The 21,150-nt window shown below is 64.2% G+C and overlaps 2 protein-coding genes across 5 annotated transcripts in view; one reads left to right on the top strand and one right to left on the bottom strand.

The window, feature by feature from the left end:
* Positions 1-3,573, top strand: part of SYT2 (synaptotagmin 2) — a 42,009-nt gene extending 38,436 nt beyond the window's left edge. The window contains exon 9 of the mRNA XM_020882023.2: positions 84-3,573. Coding sequence (XP_020737682.2) covers positions 84-290 — 207 coding nt within the window. The 3' untranslated portion in view covers positions 291-3,573. The remainder of the gene's footprint in view (positions 1-83) is intronic.
* Positions 3,574-4,676: 1,103 nt separating this feature from the next.
* Positions 4,677-21,150, bottom strand: part of PPP1R12B (protein phosphatase 1 regulatory subunit 12B) — a 171,197-nt gene continuing 154,723 nt past the window's right edge. For 3 of the 4 annotated variants that reach the window (XM_070473796.1, XM_070473794.1, XM_070473798.1), the window contains 6 exons: positions 19,815-19,944; positions 19,063-19,167; positions 15,856-15,906; positions 15,199-15,249; positions 11,611-11,770; positions 8,826-8,912 (listed from right to left, as the gene is read on the bottom strand). In XM_070473796.1, coding sequence (XP_070329897.1) covers positions 11,636-11,770; positions 15,199-15,249; positions 15,856-15,906; positions 19,063-19,167; positions 19,815-19,944 — 472 coding nt within the window. In that variant the 3' untranslated portion in view covers positions 8,826-8,912; positions 11,611-11,635. Of the gene's footprint in view, positions 8,913-11,610; positions 11,771-15,198; positions 15,250-15,855; positions 15,907-19,062; positions 19,168-19,814; positions 19,945-21,150 lie in introns of all 4 variants that reach the window. The other variant, XM_070473795.1, reaches the window with a different exon arrangement.

Below are 21,150 nucleotides of genomic sequence, written 5' to 3'. Positions count from 1 at the left end.
CACAGGACTGTCTGGGTGGAAGGAGGGGAGGCTGGGGGTGCCACGGAGGACTGCTGCCCACCCTCCCTCCCCGCCTCCCGCAGAAAGTGCAGGTGGTGGTCACCGTGCTGGACTACGACAAGCTGGGCAAGAACGAGGCCATCGGCAAGATCTTCGTGGGCAGCAACGCCACGGGCACGGAGCTGCGGCACTGGTCCGACATGCTGGCCAACCCCCGCCGGCCCATCGCGCAGTGGCACTCGCTCAAGCCTGAGGAGGAGGTGGACGCGCTGCTGGGCAAGAGCAAGTAGGGCCGCGGCCGGGCCGCCGCCGAGACCCAGAGCCACGGGCGCCTCAGCTCTGCCCCCGTCTGTGTGGTCGTGTCCCCGTCCCCTTTTTATAAGGACCCTCCCCTCCGACGGCCGTGGGAGGAGGGCCCTCAGAGGTGGCGCGGCCCGCCCGGCCCGCCCCGGGAGCTGTCCCCGCTGCATGCCCGCGCCCCGCTCCTGCGAAGCTGCACCCCAGGCTCACCCCGAGGCAGTGCTCCCGGCCGGCAGTGCGGCCTCTCCTGTTCCCTGAGCGTGTGGCGCCCCGAGACGGCAGCACTGCTTGGCTCCAGACAGGACCGGCACTCCGGCTCCTGGATGGGCGGGGCGCCGTGAGTGGCTGCTTCGGAGGCAAGGCGTGGAGACTGGACTGTGCAGAAGTCACCGCCCCTCAGGCTGGTTTTGGGGACACCACGGACCTGAGCTGGTGGCTGGACTCGCAGGGGGTCTGTCCGTCCTGCCACCTCACCCTGTGGACGGGAGATGTTAGAGCGTGAAGACACAGAAGAGCCCCCTCCCAGAGAGACCGCGACGGGCCTGCTGGAGCCTGGCCTCCGGGTGGGAGACGCGGGAGCTGGCCCCCATCTGGGACGAGCGCTGAGCGGGGTCTCCTGCCCGCGCCCGCTTCCTCTTTTAATCTCAGTGGAGCAGCGCGGTCTGTGCGGACACGGGGGCTTCTCGAGGAGGCCCTGTCCTTGGGCCCAGGTGAGCAGGGGGCGGTGGCCGGCTGGCCGAGCGCTCTCAGGGGTGGCCCTCCTGTCACCCCTTCCCCAGTGTCGATAAAAAGCCATATATACGTGAGTCTCGTGTGCATGGAGTCTCCTTCCCCACCCACAGCCTGGGCAGGAGCGGCAGCCCCCGCCACCCCCGGCGGGCTCCCTCCTCCCCTCGCGGCCCCCAGGGCCCGGAGCTGCTCCCCTGTCATCCCGTGTCCCCCACCCAGGCGGATGGCCGTCCTGGGCAGGCTCCCGCCGGAGGAAGACACCAGGGCCCTGCTGCGTATGCGTGCAGTGGGGAGGGGGGCTCAGCCGTGCTCAAGGGCCGCGTCCCGGGGAGCCCCTCTTCACGCGTGGGAAGGGGGTGGCCCTGCCTTCAGGACCGCGTGACCACAGAGCGGCAGGATTCGGTGCTTCCTCAGGACCCCCCCTCCCTGTGCCCAGGACTGGCCTCCGTCCTGATGTGCCTGCTGCTCTGGGGGTCCTGAGCCTGGACGCCGGGCTGGCTGAGGGGCGGGGTGGGGGCAGCAGGGTCCTGCCAGGTGCCGGCTGGGCCCAGAGGAGCCGTCTGAGCAGATGTGTCTGCTGGTGACGCACGCATGCTCCTGTCTCTGCCTGAGGGTCCTGCCCCAGGCCTGTGTCTGAATGTCGGGGGTCGGGGTCCCCCCTCCCTGGAGTGAAGGTCGCCAAGAGGGAAGCAGCAGGGGTGCCTTTCACGGAGGGACTGAGAGTGACAAGTGAAACCAGGCCCCCCGAAACCGGAGGGGGCCGCAAGCTGCTTCCTCCCCGATCCCAAGCAGGGGCTCCCAGCTCCAGGAAGGGCCTCCGACAGTGGCTGGGGGTGTGGGGGTGGGGGCAGGGCCGGTCTCAGCACAGCCTTAGTCCTTCCTCCCAGGAGACCACACATGCTCCTGCTGCGGTGGGCTCTGGGCCCCACAGAAAGGGTTGGGGTCCCCATGGGGGGCTGTGGGGAGCAGGGTTGGAGGAGACCCCCCCCGGGTCCTGCAGGGTCTGGGTCAGTTCCCCCCCAGCCCCCCCCGTTGCAGCAGACATGTTGGGGTCCCAGGCCTGATGGTGGTGGCCCTCAGCCCCGCAGGCCAGATGCCAAGTTAAATGTGAGTTTCAGACAAACCACCAGTAACAATGTGTGAGTCCACCCTCAGCGCTGGCCGGGACACTCCCGCATCCACTGGCCTGTGTCTGCTCCGGCGCTGGGCAGCCTCATCCTGCGGCCACTCCTGCCCCGCCAGCTGGGGGGCAGGGACAGGTCACCGGGATTGTACCCATTTTCGAGCTGCAGTGCTGGGAAGGGGACCCTGTGACCTGGAGACAGAACAGGAGCCTTCTGAAGCCAGCCGAGCCTCTGCCCCCGCGCGCGTTCAGCTGCACAAGGCCGCCCCGCCCTGCCCACGCATGTCCAGCTCCACGCCCACAGCCGCATGGCCACCCCCAGAGTCCAGCTCTGCCTCACACCCCCGAGCTGCTCCCTGACCCCGTGTGTGAAGTCCGCGTCTCCCCCAGCTCCCCACGCCCGGGGAGTCGGCCTCGGCCGGCCTGACGCCAAGCCCCACGTCCGTGTGCAGAGCTGCCCCGGTGCCCGGCGTGTGGTCTGCTCCTCCCCCCACCGTCTGAATCACTGAAAAGCCATACGGGGGTCTCCAGGGCCGCCCTCTCGGAGCCCCCGGCCCCTCTGACCAGCTCCCCTCAGGACACTTGTGAAGGGCTCGCCTGCTGTCCCCCCGCCCCCTGCCCCGCGCCCCGCGTCCCGAGGACAGACAGGTGTCCCGGGCTCCTGGTGGGGCCCCAGCGGTGTCCCCCCGGCCCTGCTCCATGTGGGGGCCCGTGGAGACGGCCCGGATGCGTGGGAGCCGTCGGTGGCTGGGCCTGTGGTCGGGTCCTGATGCCCCTGGGTGGACATGCAGCCCTGCTTCTGAGACGCTGGGGGGCTGGGGGCAGGGCCCCGGGCTGGAGAACAGGTGCGCTCAGCTCCCGCCGTTGGGCAGGGACACCCCAGGAGTGGGCAGCCGCGGCTTCTCTGAGGTGGGGGTGCGGGATCCCCGTCCACACCCAGCCCCGCCCCGCCGCCCCCTCGGGAGGAAGAGAGGCAGGAGGGGGACCGCGGACCTTGAGCCCCGAGCCGTCGTGTTGGACCCAGAGGACGGCAGCCCTGCCAGCAGCCCCCGAGTGGGGTGCCCACCCCGGCCAAGGCCACAGCGGGGCATGGCCCCCGCGCTCCACAAACCAGGGGAGGGGGTACGGGCAGGATGGACCCCAGACCCCTCAGAGCAGCCGGGTGTCCTGCCCTGACCCCTCCTGTCCCAGCACCAGCGCTACAGCTTCTGAAGCCCCCAGGCCAGGGTGGGCAGGCCCAGGCCCCTGCAGCGTGCGGCCCACCAGGACCCCCAGCCCGCCTCACAGGAAGGACGCGTGTACAGCCCCCCCACCCCCGCTTGGCAGCACCCCCCCCCCTTCCCCACGGACTCTGGTCTCTCGTCAATTTGTTCTTTTGTAACGAGCAGCATCTCCTTATTAAAGAAAAGAGCTGAAAGCAAGCTGGGGGTGGGGGTCTCTGCTTGTTCCTGCTGGGTGGGGTGTGGGCATGGCTCTGAGATCCCAGCCCCAGGCTCGGCGCCTGCCTTCAGGGGCTGGGGAGACCAGACCAGGCTCAGGGGGGCGGTGGGTGCACGGGGCCCCCAGGGCAGCTTCTGGCGGGGGGGGGCTTCAGGGAGGAGGGGTGGACCAGATCCCCGGTGCGCCACCCCCCTTCCCCCAGCCAGCGGAGCAGGCCTGGGCACAGGCGCAGGCTGAGCCCGTGGGGTCTGCGGAATGTCGACACCTACAAGCCCTGGGTTAGCTCGAGATGTCTGACCTCTGAGGCCAGGGCTTTGGGGCTTTTCAGGGAACAGGGAGCACCCCCCACCCCCTGCAACACTGCCCCTCACCTCAGCCTGTGGCGGTCTCCTCGGGGGTCCTGGCAGGCCCTGAGCACCATGGGCATCTGGTTCCAACTCCAAAACAAGAAGGCAGAGCGCCCTCCAGGCTGGCCGGGGGGCTCGGGAGGGAGCGGCTGAGCCGCAGCGGTCCCCGGGTCTCTAGGTGACGTGTCTCCACTGACAGCCGGCCGTGAGGAGCCCTCGCTCCGTACCTGCCCCCGAGTCCCGGACCGCAGCCGGGCGACCACGGGGGACAAGGCGCCTGCCCCCTCCCCGGCCCGCAGCGTGGTGACGGGGCCTCCGCAGGGCATGAACAAACCCGGGGGGGGGGGGGGGGGCAGCACGGGGTGGACGCAGGGTCAGGCCTGGGCAGCCGCATGCTGAACACCACCATCTCCGGTGACCCTGTCAGCTGCCTTTACAGTCTGAAGCTCTGGCTCCCCCAACCCAAGCAGTGGCCCTGAGACTCTGCTGCGGAGGGCAGAGGCCAGGGCCTGGCCCCGAGCCCCAGGGCCACCGCTGGACGCCAGGCAGCCCCACAGACGCCCCCCGGGCCCTTGGGCCACGTGGCCGGCCCGGTGATGTGGGGACGCCACCCCGCACGAGCTGACCATGTCTGAACTTGGACACTAAGCAGGGTCAGGCCGCCTGGGAGAAATACCACAGGCTGGCCTAGACGTGAGGTTCTATGAGCCCCATTTCCTAAACCTCAGACACCATCACAAAGTTAAAACACAATTTAATTTACTCATTTATAAATACTGTTGTGTTTACAGGCATCATACAGACGTGAATATTATTATTCCCAAACTTTCAAACACAGAATACTTAATAATACTATATAACAACAACCAGTAAAACAAAACCATTCACCTCAGGGTTGAAAGGCCACTCAAAAGTTGCATAAAAATACATTCAGCTCACGAAGTGCATCCGGGCTCCTCCCTGAACCCGTCCCCCCGGTGTGTGTACACGGAGATGCTGTCTCGGAGGAGAGTTGGGGGGTGAGGTGACGGGCGGGGGCGTGGGGACCCCGGGGAGGTTCTCACACGTGCGCTCCACCCAGTTGGCCAAGGCCGCAGAGGGGACGGTGGGGGGACGGGGACCAGAGCCACAGCCTGAGGCAGAGCCCCTCACGGGGGGTTGTGGGGGACACAGTCTTCCCTCCCGACCAGACAGCCGGCCTTTCGGGGGCTCAGAGGGCCCCGCCTCCAGGGGGCCTGGCTCGGGGCCGGTCCTCCCTCCCAGGACCGCGGGTGGGGTGGAGGGGGTGGAGCCCCGGGGCCCCGCCAGCACCCGAGGCGCCTCCAGCTGGAAGCAGGGCCGCCCCCAGGCCCCTGCCAGGCCAGGCCTCCCGCCTAGGGCACGCACACAGCAGGGAGCTCTGTAACCCAAGTTGGGGCGACTCGAGGAAAACCGCCCCTCCTCTGAGCACCACGGGCTCCGAGAAAAGCAAAGACTGAGCGTGAAGAAGACGAGGGCGGGGGAGGGTGGAAGGCATGTCTGTTCTGGAAGCACACAGGCGCCTCCGAGGCAAAGACCACTCTGGAGTCCCCGTCGGTGAGCAGAGGACCCCGAGCGGCCCGAGAGGGGAGGGCGGCGGGGGGCGAAGACGTGAGTTAACAGGGCCGGAGGAAGACGGGCTGAGGCTGTGCCGTCTCAGGCAGCAAACACGCTACACGCAGGCTGGAAGCAAGAGCGACCCCCGAGCGCAGCACCCCTCAGGGGGACCAGACTCTCAGAGGCTTCTGTCTGCAGTCTTCTCCCCAACCTGCCGTCCAGCCCGGCCTCCCAGGAGGAGGCGCCGCCTCTGTCTGGCCTTTCCTCACTCCGGAGCCCGCTCACTCCCCAGGAGCCGCGGCACTGACAGCTCCCAGGCCCTCAGGAGTCAGCACAGGCGACAGAAGCAGTCCTCGAAGGGGGCTGCACACTCCATCCTGCAGCCCGGCTCCGGGCCGGGATCTTGGCCCGGGGCAGCCTCGGGGCAACCCCGACAGCCCCCAGGACTGAGGCTGGTCCCCACCCAGGAAGGTCCTCCGCTGCCTAAGGCAGAGCTAAGACGGGGCGGCCGCTGGGGAGAAACGCGGCCCAGGGCCACCAGGAGCCACACCCGCTCTGGGAGGGCCATTCATCCAGAGGCTCGCCCGGCCACCAGCGGGTACAGCCACTGCTCTCCACGCTGAATTCACTCTCCCGCTTAAACACACACTTAAACAGTTTGAATGGAGAAGAAAACAAGAATTTATGACGTTAGAATGAGCAAAATCTGAGTGTGAGAAATTATCTGGTCTCCTTAGGAATCAAAAAAATCACGGAATCTCAGGTCTAGAAGACCCGACCCCAGCCCAGCCCAGCGGCACAGCTGCCCGGGGCAGGCCCAGCCCCAAGGACCCAATGCCCGACCCTGTCCTTCCAGACGCTTCCTTCTGCCGTGCCCCTGCCTTCTCACGGTGACCGAGGACTCACCTCCCAGGTACTGACACCCGTCCTGAAGCTCAGCATGGGGACAGCGCTTGGTACTGCCCACTGGGCCCGGACCGGGAGGACCGCCCACGCCCGCCACCAGAGGCTCCCCCGCCGGGTGGAGCTGGGCCCTCCCTGCTTCCCGTCGGAGGCACGCGGGCCGGGGCCCCGGGAAGCCCCTCCGTGCTGTCCCCACTGCCTCGCACCCGCAGCAGCGCCCACCCCGTCGGGCCCCGTGCCAGCAGCCTGGCTGGGAACCGGAGGCAGGAAACGGGCTGCTGGGTCCATCCTGGCGGCTCACGCTCAGGTGGGCGGGGCCACTCTGACTGCCCGCCCGCTCCCTGAGGCAGGGGCGGGGGCCGGGGGGAGCCAATGCCCTGCGAGGGAGGGGGAGCCGGCCCGGTCCTCGCCCCCAGGAGCACCGGCCTCAGGGACGGGGTGGCGAAGTGGCCAGGCTGCAGCCCGAGGCCTATTCATCTGGCCTGGACAGGCGGCCTCCCTGAAAACCACAAACCAGCGGTGACGAGGACCCTCCCAGCCGCTGACCTCCTGCTCAGGCGCCGTGGAGACGAGCCGGAGCCCCAGGAGCAATGAGGAGGCCCTGGCCACCACCTGAGACCCGCATGGCCTGGAAGGAGACCAGATTCAGGGTCTCCGAGAGTGAGCTGGTGAGGCCTGAGACGGCCACAGGGCCCACCCCCAGAGCTGGGGCCAGTCTGACACACGAGGGCTGCAGGAGGCGCCCGTGGCCCAGAAGGCACAGCCGGAGCCCCTCTGCCCACTCTGCCCAACGCGAGAAGGGCAGGGTGACCCCTCCCACTCAGCCTCCTTCTCCTGAGAGCCAGCCCCGTGGCGGGGGTCAGTGGTCAGAGTCAAGGGCCCCTATGGGTCCCCCAGAACAAAGGGGTGCTGCATTGAACACTGGAGCTTCCTCTGACGCGGCGTCACCCCCGGCCCGCCCATCCCCACTGTCAGATGCCCCATCGTGTGCATGGGGAGGGTCTGCACACCCTGAGAAAGCAGTTTTGCCCCAGAAGACAGATCTCCTGTCTGGAATGGGACTTTGATCAATCATAGCTCTGGGTTAAGGAGTACGGGGCGCTTCTGAGGGCCACGGAGGAGCTGGGGCACTCTGATTTCTGACAGACAGCGTCTGCTGACGACTACACACCGGATGTCAAGAACAGCCCCAAAGCTGACCTGCACGCTCACACCAGCCGAGGGACAAAACTCCGACAGAAAGCACACGCGTTAAGTGTTGACACCAAGGCACCACCAAGGACTCACGCCCGAACTCTGTGCTGGACCAAGGGGGTGGTCCGTCCAGGCTTCTGTCTGGGGGAGGAGGCTACGACGGGACGAGCAGGGAGCAAGGAGAGCAGGCCATGTGGGGACGGAGCTCGGGGTCCCCAACTATGCACGGCAGGGCTGGCATGTCACGGGGGGAAGACCTCCCATGACCTTCCCATGTCAGGAAGGCCTCCACTCCCACCAGGAACCTTTCTGGTTATCAGCGTCTCCCAACTTTCCAGTGATCGAGGCACAACCCCCAAAGCTCCCTGACCCAAGGTGGGGTCCCTGGACACGGCTGTGGAGGGGGGCCTTGCCCCTGCCACAGCCTGGACTCACTGCTGCTCCTAAGCAAGCGAGTGCCTCTCCCCAGACATACCAACAGTCACCAAGTCAGCCGTCCTGGAGGCTCCTTGTTACGAGGGCGTGGACCCCACTCACGCCCGCCTCCATCAGCCCGCCCCATGCCCCTCAGAAGCCCTCAGGATGGGAAATCAGGTCAACGGAACCGAGGCAGGTTTTCTGGTGAAGAAGCTGCTGTGACGGGGGGACAGGCGGGCTGAGAGCCCGGCCCGGCTTCGTGGGGCCTGGCCAGCATCTGCACCCCGGGCACGCGCAGCGGGGGCACACAGAAATGGGGGACAAATGCGGGTCTAAGAGACGCGGTTACCCGAGCTTGGGGCGGGCGCTGCAACAGTCACGTCACCAGGAGGCTGGTGGAAACACTGCCAGCACCAGCGTCTCCACGTGGACTCGGCAAAGTCAGGTCCTGAGAGGCGGGGCGAGCGGGCCCCTCACGGAGCTGCCGTTACCTCGGACCGGGCGACCCGACGTTGGAGCTCCCGCTGCGGGGGGCTCACCGCCCGGGCCAGGCGCCACACGGGAGAGCGGGCGGGCGGCGGGAGGCCGGGTCTGAGGGGCCTGGCAACCCCGAGCCGCCTCCGGATGCCCAGCTGGCCGAGGGTCGCCGTGGTGCCTTGGTGGGAACTGTCTGAGCCGGCGGGGGCGCTGGGGGGCCGATGAGGGTGCGGCGGCGGCTGACAGCAGAGGCAGGTCCCGGCTTGGCCGGCGAGTGCAGACGGGCACGGACGCGAGCCCCCCGTCAGCCCCGGCCGGGCCTACTTGGATAGTTTGCTGATGACCCTGATGAGGGCTCCGTTTTCATCTTTCAGCCTCTGGTTGTCGGACTTCAGCTCCGTCAGGACCTGCGGGGCAGAGGAAGAGGCATGAGGCTGGCGTGACCCCCGCAGACCCGTCGCTCTGTGAGGGTGACCAGGGTCGGCTCAGGCCCTGCGGCAGGGACACCCTCTCCCCCTCCTGGGCGAGGGACTGTTCCCTGTGTCGGAGAATCTGGAGCAGGCACACGCTGGGGACACAGACGTCCGGAGGGTGGTGGGGGAGGCAGGAGGCACAGCTCGGGCCTCCGCTCACACACAGGACGACGTGCGGGTCCCACTGCTGCAGCCGGGGACGGGACCACTGCGGCCCCCGGGCTGTGGCGCTCGGGGCCGGGGCTGCCATGGGAGGCGGGCGCACTGTCCGTCAGCCCTGGACCCTCACACCCGGCTGCTCGACCTGTGGGACGAAGGGAGCAGCAGCCCCCAGCCCAGGCCGGGCGCTCCCATGGGAGGCGTGGGGTCTGAGCGCCCTGGTGGCCCCGCAGGGATGCGGCTGGTACGGGAGGCGGGGTGCAGGTGCTGGGTGCGATAGAGAACCTGTTTGCCACGAGGGCAACCGAAGTCTCTACTCCCATCCGCTCAGGGCAAATGTCCCTCTGCTCAGTCACTCAGGTCTACAGCCCCTGCTGGGCCGTGCTCCTGGGGCTGACTCCAGGTCTGGCTCGGCTGCTGACACTCAGGGACCAGCGTGACCCCGCAAAGGATGGGACTGCCCCCTCAGCCCCTCACAGATGGAGCAGGCTAAGTCGCAGACAGACGTGTGTGGACCGCAGACAGAAGTGCTGATAGAGAACAGAGGGTGTCTGGAGCGTCAGGACGGCCTCTGGGGCTGGAATACAGCCAACCTCACAGCCACAGACATGGACAGGAGCCCAGCGTCACCATCATGCACAGCCCCTCACGGGAAGGCCGACACTGACGCTGCAGACGCGGGGCCACATCAGGCACCTGGTTCTCTTCTCTGGGTTTACCACCTTGTATCTAGAAAGGCCTGCCCCTGCCCTGGTCCCCCACAAAGCAGGGACTCCGAGGGGCCCGCAGCTGTGGCGTGGTGTGTAGGAGGGCGCTGATCCAGATGCACCAGAGCAGGGCGATCCTCTGCGCCCCTGTGACGCCCACCCCGGCCCCATCAGAGCCCAGACGGCCTCCCTGCCCACCCTCAGACTCAAGTGCTCAGAGGCCCGGGCCGAGAGGCTGTAAGAGGCCCCCTGACGTGCCCGCCCCGGCTGCCGGCAGACGCCCGGCCATGTTCCCACAGCAGGCTTTGGGCAAGAAGAAGCTCCATGTGGGGACGGCCGTGTCACCGCCAGGAGCTCTCAGGTCGGGTCTGAACTGCCCCTTTTGAAAACACGTACAAACACGGCCTCGACTCTCGGGAGATTCACTTCCAGGTTAAGACTTGATTCTCTAGGAAAACTAGGCCGAGGCGCTTTCTCAGCCGCCCGAGCTTCTGCTGACAGTCTGGGAACCCTCGGAAAGGATGGAAGGGGCGCAAACCGGCCAGAGAGGCTGGCGCTCAGGCGGCGGAGCTCGGCCTGCTCCACACTCTCCCCGTGACCCGGGGCGAGTCACTTCTGACTCAGGAGACTCGGTTCTTCCCACGAGAACACTGACTGGTCTCTCGCTGAATGGGAACGTGTGGGCACAGAGCTTGGCACAGGCCCGCACAGATGAACACTGGCCCCGGGGTCCCCAGCCCTGCCAGCGTGGGGTCCAGCCCCAGCCAGGCCCGGGATCTTCCGCACGAGAGGGGGACTGAGAAAACTGGGCCATCTTTTGGGGCCCCCAGTTCACCCCGAGTCAAGTGCTGATCTCCCTGAGTGGAGCGTGGCCTCAGGCGCCTTCCCAGGAGGCCGGGGGCTGCTCGCCCGGTGGGGGGACCCACAGCATGCTTGACAGGAATGGGGGAGGGGGTTCAGGCCCGGCGGGTGCGAGCTGCCAGCTACTGACCCAGAGGCACAGCAGACAGACAGACAGAAGAGCAGGCCTCAGGCGGGACTGATGAGAGTGTTGCTGGAAATTAAACCTCGTTTCAGAGAGTGAGACCGCACAGCACTGAGGACCCCTCAGGCCAGCTCGGCGGGAAGCACGCCGACCACGAGCTGGTCTTCAGACCACGTGAGGGAGCGCCTCTGATCCAGTGGACGCAGTCCCTGGTCCTCCGGTGACATTCGCAGCCACCTGTCTGTGGCCCCGTCAGGGGGGCCGCGGGAGGGGGCCCTGCCCCAGACCCAGACCTGTGATGCGCAGGAGGACACGGCCCCCACGACGGGAGAAGGAGGCAAGACCCAGCGCGGGAGGTGGGTGGAGAGGAGCAGGCTCAGAGCCCCTGCCCAGAGCTCGCTCTGGGCACACAGAACAGACAAGGAGCTCTAGACACCCCGGACCTCAGCTCGGAGGCTGACCAGCGTGTGGGACCCAGCCCTGGGCGTCTGAGCCCGCAGCCCCTGCCCTTGGTCACAGTCACCCTAGGCCCGACCTGATCGCTCCAGGGAACAGACTGCACTGGGGTCACAGCTGACTGAGAGCCCGATCTCCCCCAGGTGTTCACACACAGGCCAGGACCCACGGACCCGCGTGGCCACCTTGAGGGAAGAGTCTCAACAGGGCCCAGGCCAGGCCCCTGCCCCGCGCCTGCAGACCAACCTTCACAGACCCCACACGCGTAGGCTCTGGGGGCAAATGCAGAGCCCGAGGCTGACACCAGACAACAGAGGGAACGTGCCTGGAGTGGAGGGGGGGAGGCGGGACTAGAGCCCCTGGGGGTCCGAGCCCTCGACGGCCTCCGAGAGTCTGGCCACAACGCGGGTCAGAGCCCGGTTCTCGGCCTGCAGCTGCTCATTCATGTGCTTCAAGGTCTGAATCTGTTTTAGCTGGTGGAGGTTCTGCAGAGAGTGAGACACGGACGGACAGACAGACAGGACAGGCCAGAGAAGAGAAGAGTGGGACAAAGAAGTCACATGACTTTGTTTCTGCTTTTAGTCTGCATGCAAGGAAGGAAAGGCGAGGCGGAAGGTGGTGGGTGGGCGGGCGGGGCTGGGGCTGGCTGGGGCAGGGGAGAGTCTGGGGGCAGGTGTCCGGGGCTGCCCTGCTGCCCCTCCTCACGTCCCCCCAAGAACCTGGCTCCCAGCTCCCATCTGCTTCCTCTCTGGGTCCTTATCACCTCCCTTATGTTTCACTGTAAGTGCAGTGAGGCCTGTGGGAGGCGCTCCTGAAGCAGGCCCTGAAGTTCCCCAGACACACTGGCCCCAGCAAGGCCTGCTCTGCTGCCCGGAAGCCAGGGTGGAGACCTGCCCCCTGCCCTGGCTCAGGGCTGGGACCTCGTCTCAGAAAGCAGACGCGTGACCGGCGCCAGGCCCGTCCAGCAGTCACCCGGGACAGTGGGGTGGATGGAGCAGGGTAGCGCGCCCATGGCTGTCCCGTAAAGGACTACGGCCAGCGATAAACAGGATCCTGCCTGGACCAGCCCTGGTGGGAACCAGGCCTCTGAGCCTGAAGCTGAGACCATCAGCTCTGAGGGGGAGAAAACGGTCTCGCTGCGAGAACGGACCTCACAGATGGAGATGATGACCTGTGGGTTACATGACTACAGACAGGTCGCCAGGCACCAGAGAAGGGTCTCTTCTGCCTGCGCAGAGGGGAGGGACAGAACTGGAAGGTCAGAGAGGCCACAGTGTTTCAGGAGTGAGAGAAGAAAGCGAGAGGCAGCACGACGGGGACTGGTGAAAAGGAAACACACGCGGACAGACGCTGACTCTCGGCCCACAGATGGAGACGCGCCACCCCCGTGGGAGGGCGGCCCACGGCTCCCAGGAGCCCAGAAGGGCCGGGTCAGGGGCTCCTCTCAGCGGGAGGGTGAGTGGGTCACGGCGCAGCGCAAGGACCCGTGGACAGTCCACAGTGCCGCCCCTTCCCTGGGGCTGCGGGACCAGGGCTTTCGGCAGTCACGGTCCCTCCCTGAAGTGGTCCTTGCCTCCGAGAGTGGCGTTCAACTAGGAGAAGGACTCTCAGAACCCACGAGCACAGGCGGGTCGAGGGGAAGAATGTGGCTGAGGGAGCAGGGCTGAGAACAGGCGTGGCAGGGAGCAGCCGAGCAGGGGGCCAGAGTCAGCCAGGGATGCTTCCAGAGCAGGAAAACAAAACCCCAAGAAAAGTGTCCACAGGGACTGGCTGCAGGCCTACCATGCCAGCACCCGGGGGAGGGGAGGGGAGGGGAGAGGAGGGAAGGAGGGTGAGGAGATGTGGGGGGGAGGTGACGAGATGGGGGAGGGGAGGGGCGAGGAGATAGGAGGGGGATGAGGAGATGGGGGAGGGATGAGGAGATGGGAGAGGGGTGAGATGGAGGAGAGGTGAGATGGGAGAGGGGAGGAGGAGATGGGGGAGGGAGTGAGGAGATGGGGAGGGGAGGGGCCCGGAGAGGGGGGAGGGGTGAGGAGATGGGGGAGGGGTGAGATGGAGAGAGGGGTGAGATGGGAGAGGGGAGAGGTGAGGAGATGGGGGAGGGAGTGAGGAGATGGGGAGGGGAGGGGCAAGGAGATGGGGGAGGGGTGAGGAGATGGGGGAGGGGTGAGGAGATGGGGGGAGGTGAGGAGATGGGGAGGGGAGGGGCAAGGAGATGGGGGAGGGGTGAGGAGATGGGGGAGGGGAGGAGGTGTAGGGAGGGGTAGGAGGGTGCGGGGATGGAGGGTAGGAGGGGAGGAGGCTGAGGCAGGGTGGCAGCTGCCCTGGCCAAGCTCTCAGGCCCATCGGCGCGCTGACCGGCATGCCCGCAGAGGCATACACACAGCCGCCTCCTGCCCAGCCGCCTGTGGTTTCTCTGGGGGAGCCAGAGACACCTACCTTTCCAAGAGAAGGCCAGCAAGGCTCAGGCACTCACAGCCGCACAGCCCACACCTGCGGGCCAGCCCCCCTTGGGGGCTGGAGTCAGGAAACGGGCCCCAGCCCCACCTGTCCTTAAACCCCTCCCGCTTCCTGGGGCTCCCTGGAGGTCACCCCGCTCCCCGTGACCACGCCTGCAGGGCCTGAGCTTATGTATGAACGGAACAGGGTGCAGGTGTGACCAGGGTCCGCGGCTGGCCGTGAGAACAGGGTGGCCACATGAGAAACCAGGTTCCAGTCAGCATGCCTACTGCCCAGGGCGCAGACAGTCACACACAGGCCCCACCCGGTTCCAGCCGGCCGGCACAGAAGCCAGGCCTCGTGGGGCACCGCCCATATGCCCACCTCGATCCAGAGAAGAGAAGGCCTCGTGACCCCGCTGAGGGAACCGCAGGCTGAGGGGAGGAGACAGAGCCAGCTGCCTCAGCTGCAGCCTGAGGGCTCCCACACGGGCGGGAGCAGGCCCAGCGGCTCCCTCCGGACTAGACGGCAGCCTGGCCTGGAGCAGGTGGGCCGGCCCCTGAGGGCCCTGCTGACAGGGTCCCAGCTCGGGCCGTGCCCATGTGCCTCCTCAGTGCCAGCCTGCTCCCTGACGAGCGCCCTGACAGCAGCCCCAGACAGTGCGAGGAACCAAGGCCCACCCTGCGGACTGGCGCGTGGACGTGCTGCCCACGGGGGGGCACGCTCTGAGCGGCAGGCGGTGTGTCTGGAGAAGCCAGCAGCTGGGGAGCGCGGGCCCCACGCCCTCAGGAGAGGCTGCCCTGCTGCAGATGCAGGTGGGCCCTGCCCGAAACCGCCCGGCAGCATGGCCCGTCCTCCCTGGGACGCCGAGCCTCCCGTGTGCTGGAGCCGCTCAGACCGATGGGACTCCCGGCACCGGACATCACGTCAGTTTTGACCCCATCAGGCCCTGGACAACTTTTTTTGTAAATAACCAACCGTTTTAGGCCATGGGAACAATGAAGGTCTCCTGCAAAGGGCTCAGCTCACAGCCTGATGCCTCTGGCTCCCAGGGAGGAAGCCCGAGTGTGTTTCACACGAGTGTGCAGCCCCCTCACTGTTGCCTGACGCCCAGGTCTGACACAGTCCTGCCTCCCCCACCATCCTGTGCCCGTGTGTACAACTCCCAGGACCTGAGGAATGATGGCGGGATGGTCGCTGCAGCTCCCCAGACCCCTAAACGGTCCAGGCGGAGGACCCCAGAGCGGCCCCACCTGCGGCCTGTCCTCAGGGCCGGAGCTGGAAGTCCAGCTCTGTCCTCTCATCCAGCCCCTTGGGGGAAGCCCTCAGAGGAAACCCTCTGGGTTCAGTTCAGGTTTGCCCCAGCCAGTGAGATGCCCCCTTGGGTTCCGAGGGGCGAGGCCCAGGCTCCCCTCACCCACACCGCGTGCCCCTCATGGGCCCTGTGGCTGCCCGCAGGCACATCTGTCCGTACCTTCATCTCCTCTTCCATCTCTGACATCTTCCGTTCCAGGGCCCGCCTCTCCTGTTCAACAGAGCAAGACGCTGAGCACCCCATGGGACTCAGAAGGCAGTCAAAAGGCTGTCCCTCTGGCCCCGTGTAGCCAGAACCCCATGCTGTGGGAATCGAACGTAAAACTGAGCTGCTTTCCAAATTAAACACGGTAACAGGAGAAATGAGAACGTATTTTATACCCCAGGTCAAGGCGATGCTGGGGTTCATCAGTACATCTGACTTCTCCCAACCCGACAATGTTGACCCCCAGAAAGATCCTAAGTGTGCTTGGGAGGGGTCAGCAGCTGACTGAGAAGCCCCCTCCCCTCGGTCAGAGTGAGCAGGCTGTCTGCTCGTGTTCCAAGTCGTCAGACCTCCACCCACGGCGGAGGCGCTGCTGAAAGCTCCGCTTCTGTTCAGTGGGGCGGGAGCGCCTGGGCACTGCGGCAAGCACTCTGTGGGCAGGTGAGTCTGCACAGCTCCACCTGCCCCAGTGATGCCAACAGCCCCCCAGACCCCTGCCCTGAGCTCAAAGGCCGCCTAGGGACCAGCAACCAAACTGCCGCCCAGAGGCAGAGAGACCAGTACCCACTGGGACAGCCACGCAGAAGCCCCGCCTCCCTGATGCACACGCACCCGCTTTTCCGTCTCCAGTGCCGACGACCGGTCAGGGATCTTGTCTTGCTTCTGTTGGTGCAAACGGAAGGAACACAGTTGTTACTGGAGGTCTCAGGGCCAGAGGGCTCGTCTCATCTAGCCCCCACCGGTCGCCCACAAGGTGGCGGGGCTCCACGCAGTCACACAGCAGGCCAGGCACACAGGTCCTGACACCACTGAGACACACATCACCGCCCCTCCCAGTTCACAGAATCCCCACGGTGGGGGGGTGCAGGGCCCCTAAAATGTGACATGGCCAGGGGGGCAGGGGCACGACTGCATAATCACCACACACACACAACACACCAAACACAACACCCCCACACAACACACACACTGCATGCATACACAACACACACCCACACCACATGCACACATGTACACCCACAGAATACAGACCCACACAGCATACATGTGCACACATGCCACACCCCCAACATGCACACTACATGTACACACACTGCATGCATACACAACACACACCCACACATAACACACCTACATCACATACACAACACTCCCCACCACACACACATGTACATACATATACCCACCACACACTATACACCTACATGTATGTACACATACCACACTCAGAGACTACATGTACACAGACCCACCCACCACACACACTACATGTACACACACACTGCATGCATACACAACACACACTCACGCCACATACACGGGTACACACAAACACTACACGCACACACACAGAACACACATACTACACAGTAGATGTGCACACAACACACACCACACTACATGTACACGCATGTACACACAGAGACACCACCATGCACAACACACATCCAACACACACTCATACACTCATCCACTACATTCCCACAAAACACACACTACATACACACACATTCACCACAGACACACACATCTGACACACACGACAGGTATACACAAAACAACAGAGAAACACACATATTCATTCACCACACACAGCACACTCCCCCGCACCCCCACACACCACACACCACACAGATCCACACACATTCACCACATACACAACACACACTAAATGTAAACACATTCACCACACAGACATCCACAACACACATGGTACATATGCACAACACTCCCACGCACTCCCACACACTCCACACCCGTCACACACACACCCACACAGACACACACGCTTCAAGGCTGCCCGGCTCGCCCCACAGTGCTCCTCCCTTCTCTCTCTGCGATCTCAGGCCAGAGGGAACGGAAGCGCCTTTCTCCCGTAAAAGCCGGAGCGCCAGGCGCTTGCTCCTGCTCTGCTGTCTGTTCCGGGACAAAGGCGGTGGTTCTCACGGTGGGCGGGCCGGAGTCTCTCAGGCCTCAGTCCGTCCGCAGACCTGCCTCCTGTGAACAGGACCTTCCCGTTTTATACACTGGGCTCGACGTTGGGTGAGATTCTATCTGAAGAAGAGATCCAAACTTGACTGTGTGGACCACCCTCTACCTTCTTTCTCTATTTTGGCCGTGCTGGGTCTCCACTGCTTGGCGGGCTTCTCTCCAGCTGCGGCGGGGGGCTGCTCCCCAGCTGTGGGGCGCGGGCGCCCCGGCGCGGTGGCGTCTCTCGCAGGGGAGCGCAGGCTCTGGGCACGTGGCTTGGGTTCCAGATTGTGCAGTGCGGGCTTAGCTGCTCCTCAGCATGTGGGATCTTTGAGGACCATGGATCGAACCCATGTCTCCTGCACTGGTAGGCAGATTCTTTACCTCTGAGCCACAAGGGAAGCCTCTACTTTTATACACCTTATTTGGAGAGGGGCTAAAAAGATTCAGCCACCACAGCTAAAAAGCAGAGCAGCTTCAAGGCTGGACACAATGGGGCATGGCGATGCTCCCAGGCCCCTTCTGCTCTCAGCATTTCAGAACCAGGCAGCATTTCTTACAACCAACAGACTGTTGATGATGACAAAGTGACTGTTTATGCTGAGCAACCAGCACAGAAACACTGAATAAATACAGAAACCGCGCTGGCGTTCCTGAGGAGGCTTCTTTTCTCAAACAGGGAAGGGCCGGTCAGAACTGGCAGAGACCTGGGATTTCAGGCTCTCGTCTGAGACTCTTGCCAGCGTCTCTGAAGCGCACGGCCGTCAGCCTCTCCCTCCGCGGAGAAGCACGAGGAAAGAAGGGGCAGGGCAGCTGCACCCAGGTCCTCCTGCCCAAGCCGGGGCCGTGGGAGCCATTTCACGGCTACTTCACCTGTACTGGGAGAGCTTAACTGGCTCACTCGGGCAAAGAACCCGTTTTGTTTTGCTTTGGTTTAACTCTAAGCCATCCAAGTTCGCGTGGGCCTTGCGAACACGCCATGTGTCCATGTGGTAACCGTCTGCACACAGATGCGTGCGGCCGACGGGCCTCCCCCTCACTGTCCATCGAACAGTCCATTTTTGGTAAAGAGCAGAGGCTTGGCTTGCAGCACCAGCATTTCTTCTGAATTTCAGTAACTCGTATTTGGCAAAACAAAGCATATTCCGACACACCCAGCAAAGCAGTTGGCTAGGAAGTCCACACAGTTCCCCAGGGACACAGAGGCTGAGTTTATCTTCAACAGCCTCCACGCAATCAGCGTCCCAGCTCGTGGGAGCGCGGCACCATGAAGCCAAGACCCGGAGGTCAAAGGAGGTGCTGTCGGAGCTTCTGAGGAGGAGTGAGTTGGGGGCAGGGCTCCTCACAGAACGCCCCCAGCCTCTGAAACGTGCAGCCCAGGCCTGCGTGGCCAGCCCAGCAGACTCTTCAGGACAAAGTTGGCTTCGGCCGCCACGAGCAGGCGGGGCCCTTCCAAGGTGAGGATGAAGGGCAGCCCCCAGGATGGGCAGCTCTGTGCTGCTGAGCCCCCAGAAACCCCTCGGGGCATGCCCCCCTAGCCCTCCTCGAGGCATGCCCCCACCCCGGCCCCCTGGGCACTGGAGCCGCTGCTTGCCCAGGGGTTGGGAGGGCACTGTCCCCCCCCCGCCACATGCCACTACTCAGGCCCAGCATTTCTATCTCTGCTTTTGGACCCCATTCTGGGGCAGAACCGACAGCCAGCTCTGGTCTCCACCTGGCCTCCCTGGCAGACTCAAAACTCTGACCCTCAGGGCTCCCGGCAGCTTCCTGCCAACCCAGCAGTGGCCCGTGGCAGGGGAAGCCCACCTCGCGGCTGCACCCAAGTCTGGTTCTCCCTCCCCACCTCACCTGCGCCATCTTCTCAAGCTTGGACTTCACGTCTGCCAGCTCGAGCTGGGCCTCCTGAAGTTTTGTCTTCAGCTTCTGGTTTTCGGTCAGGGCGCTCTCGTAGAGCTGGGGAAGGAGAGAGGAGTCAGTTCCCGGAGTGAGCGGCTGGGGACAGGGCGCCTCCAGCCAGCAGGTCTCCCGCTGCTGGAACCGTGAGGTCCAAGGGACTCAACTCAAAGATGATGCTCCCCTGTTGTAAGGTTAATCCCTGGGGTGGGGCACAGAGTGAACACGCCACTGTGTGTGTCTGTGGTTTAAAAATCTGGTTCCCACACAGAAGAGATCTGACATTGGAGCCTCCCTCATGTGCATACCCATTTTAGCCAAGTTTGGCCTAACAAGACAAACGTTTCGGTAACAAAAAAGTTTTTCCTGGCATCTTGTGCACAGGAAGGGTTGCGAGCCAGCCCTTTGAGCTGGGTTCTCTTCTGCAAGAAGTGAAGGAAACGAGCCATAAAATGGCATAAACCCTCAAACCAGAGCACGGTTGCTGACGATGACCGAGCAGCGTGTGGCTGGCGTCCACAGGGCTCACGGAAAGCAAACGGCTTTGCTCTCCCATCAACAACCCTCAGTCCTTGCTTCTTCCCACTCCTCTCAACACCCGACTCGGGGACATTTTTACTGTCCTAGAAGCAGCAGCCGGCAGAGAGAGGTGACCACGGCACTCTGCGGGGCTGCCCCGAGCAGGGCGGACCAGGCTAGGGGCCCACCTTCCTGTAGTCCCTGCCGCTGCCGTCCTCCGCACGGCTGCTCAGGGTGGCCAGGCGGGCCTCGCGGGCCTCACGGCGGGCTCTGGCTGAGGCCCGCTCGGTAGACGTGTCGCTGCCTCCAGATTCCAGCCTGCAGGAGACACAGGGAAGGGGAAGCCGGTTCCAAGAACAGCAAGGTGCAGGGGGAGACGCCAAAGGGTGGTGGACGCTTTCCCAAGAGGCGCTGAGCGCCGCGGGGCATGCCTGCCCGGCGGGCACACAGTGGGCTGGGAGCTGGCAGTTTGGACGCTTGTGCGGGCTGAAATCTCAGAGCTTTTCACACTAGCTTTGGGGTAAATACCTTCACTCAAGAGAGTGCTTTTAAAAGCAATTTTCTTGGATCTCAGAGGCTCTTACAAAATGATTCCAATGAAGTCAGAAACACGTGGGCCTGGCGCTCAAAGCTGGGGTGGGCGAGGAGGGCACGGGGCAGGAGAGCTCACCGTCCACCCCCTCCTCTGGACGCCACACGGGGGCGGCCGTGCCCGGGACGGGACGTCACAGCATGTAGGGGCTGCATGCTCGGGGCGGACGGCGGCTTCATTCCAGAACTGGCTGGTCCGAGAGTGGATCACAGACTGAGTGGATCCCTAACAGTGTCCCTGTCTTTCTGGGGCTTTGCTGTCTCCAAGCTAAAATGTGGCCCATGGAAGGCCACACACAGCCTGGCTCTGCAGGGCTCCACCCTGAACCAGGACGCGTGAGGGCCCGGCTCCGGAGCGTCTGCCAGTGGCCCTGTCCGCGGGCACCGCTTGGGGCTGGGTGGGATCCAGGCGCCAGAAGCGGCAGAGCTGGGTGGGGCACGGCACCCAGCGAGTCCAAGAGCCACCCTGTCCTCACGGGGATGCCACGTCCTTCCGCAACATTCTTTTTCTTCTTACATTAAAAAAAACACCTTTTGTAAACAGAAATCCTTCACTGACTTTCCTGATTACAAAAACAGGACATGCTTACTGAACAGCTTAGGCATGGGTATCAAAGTGTCTAAACAGAAAGTGAAAGTCACCCCAAGCCCTGCCCCAGCACAGTCTCTGTTAACAGTTGAGTCTGTGTTCCTGCAGGATGCTAGACACGGAGGTCGAAACAGACACTTCTGTGAACAAACTCAGAGAATACTTTCTGTGCCTGCCTCCTCTCCCTACACCTGCTCGTGATGACCGCGGGCACCCCACACATACGTAAAGACAAGTTTGCCTCATTAAAGAAAAGATGACCGTGGAGACTTCCCCTGTATGGCTGTGAGAGTGCCGAATCCTCTGTTGAAAGGCCCACACCGTCCGTGCCGAGGCACTTAGGT

The sequence above is a fragment of the Odocoileus virginianus genome, chromosome 11 (genome assembly GCF_023699985.2).
Source record: "Odocoileus virginianus isolate 20LAN1187 ecotype Illinois chromosome 11, Ovbor_1.2, whole genome shotgun sequence".
NCBI classification, from domain to species: domain Eukaryota; kingdom Metazoa; phylum Chordata; class Mammalia; order Artiodactyla; family Cervidae; genus Odocoileus; species Odocoileus virginianus.
The sequence above is the reverse complement of the archived record's forward strand: the minus strand, read 5'-3'. Positions and strand labels throughout refer to the sequence as shown.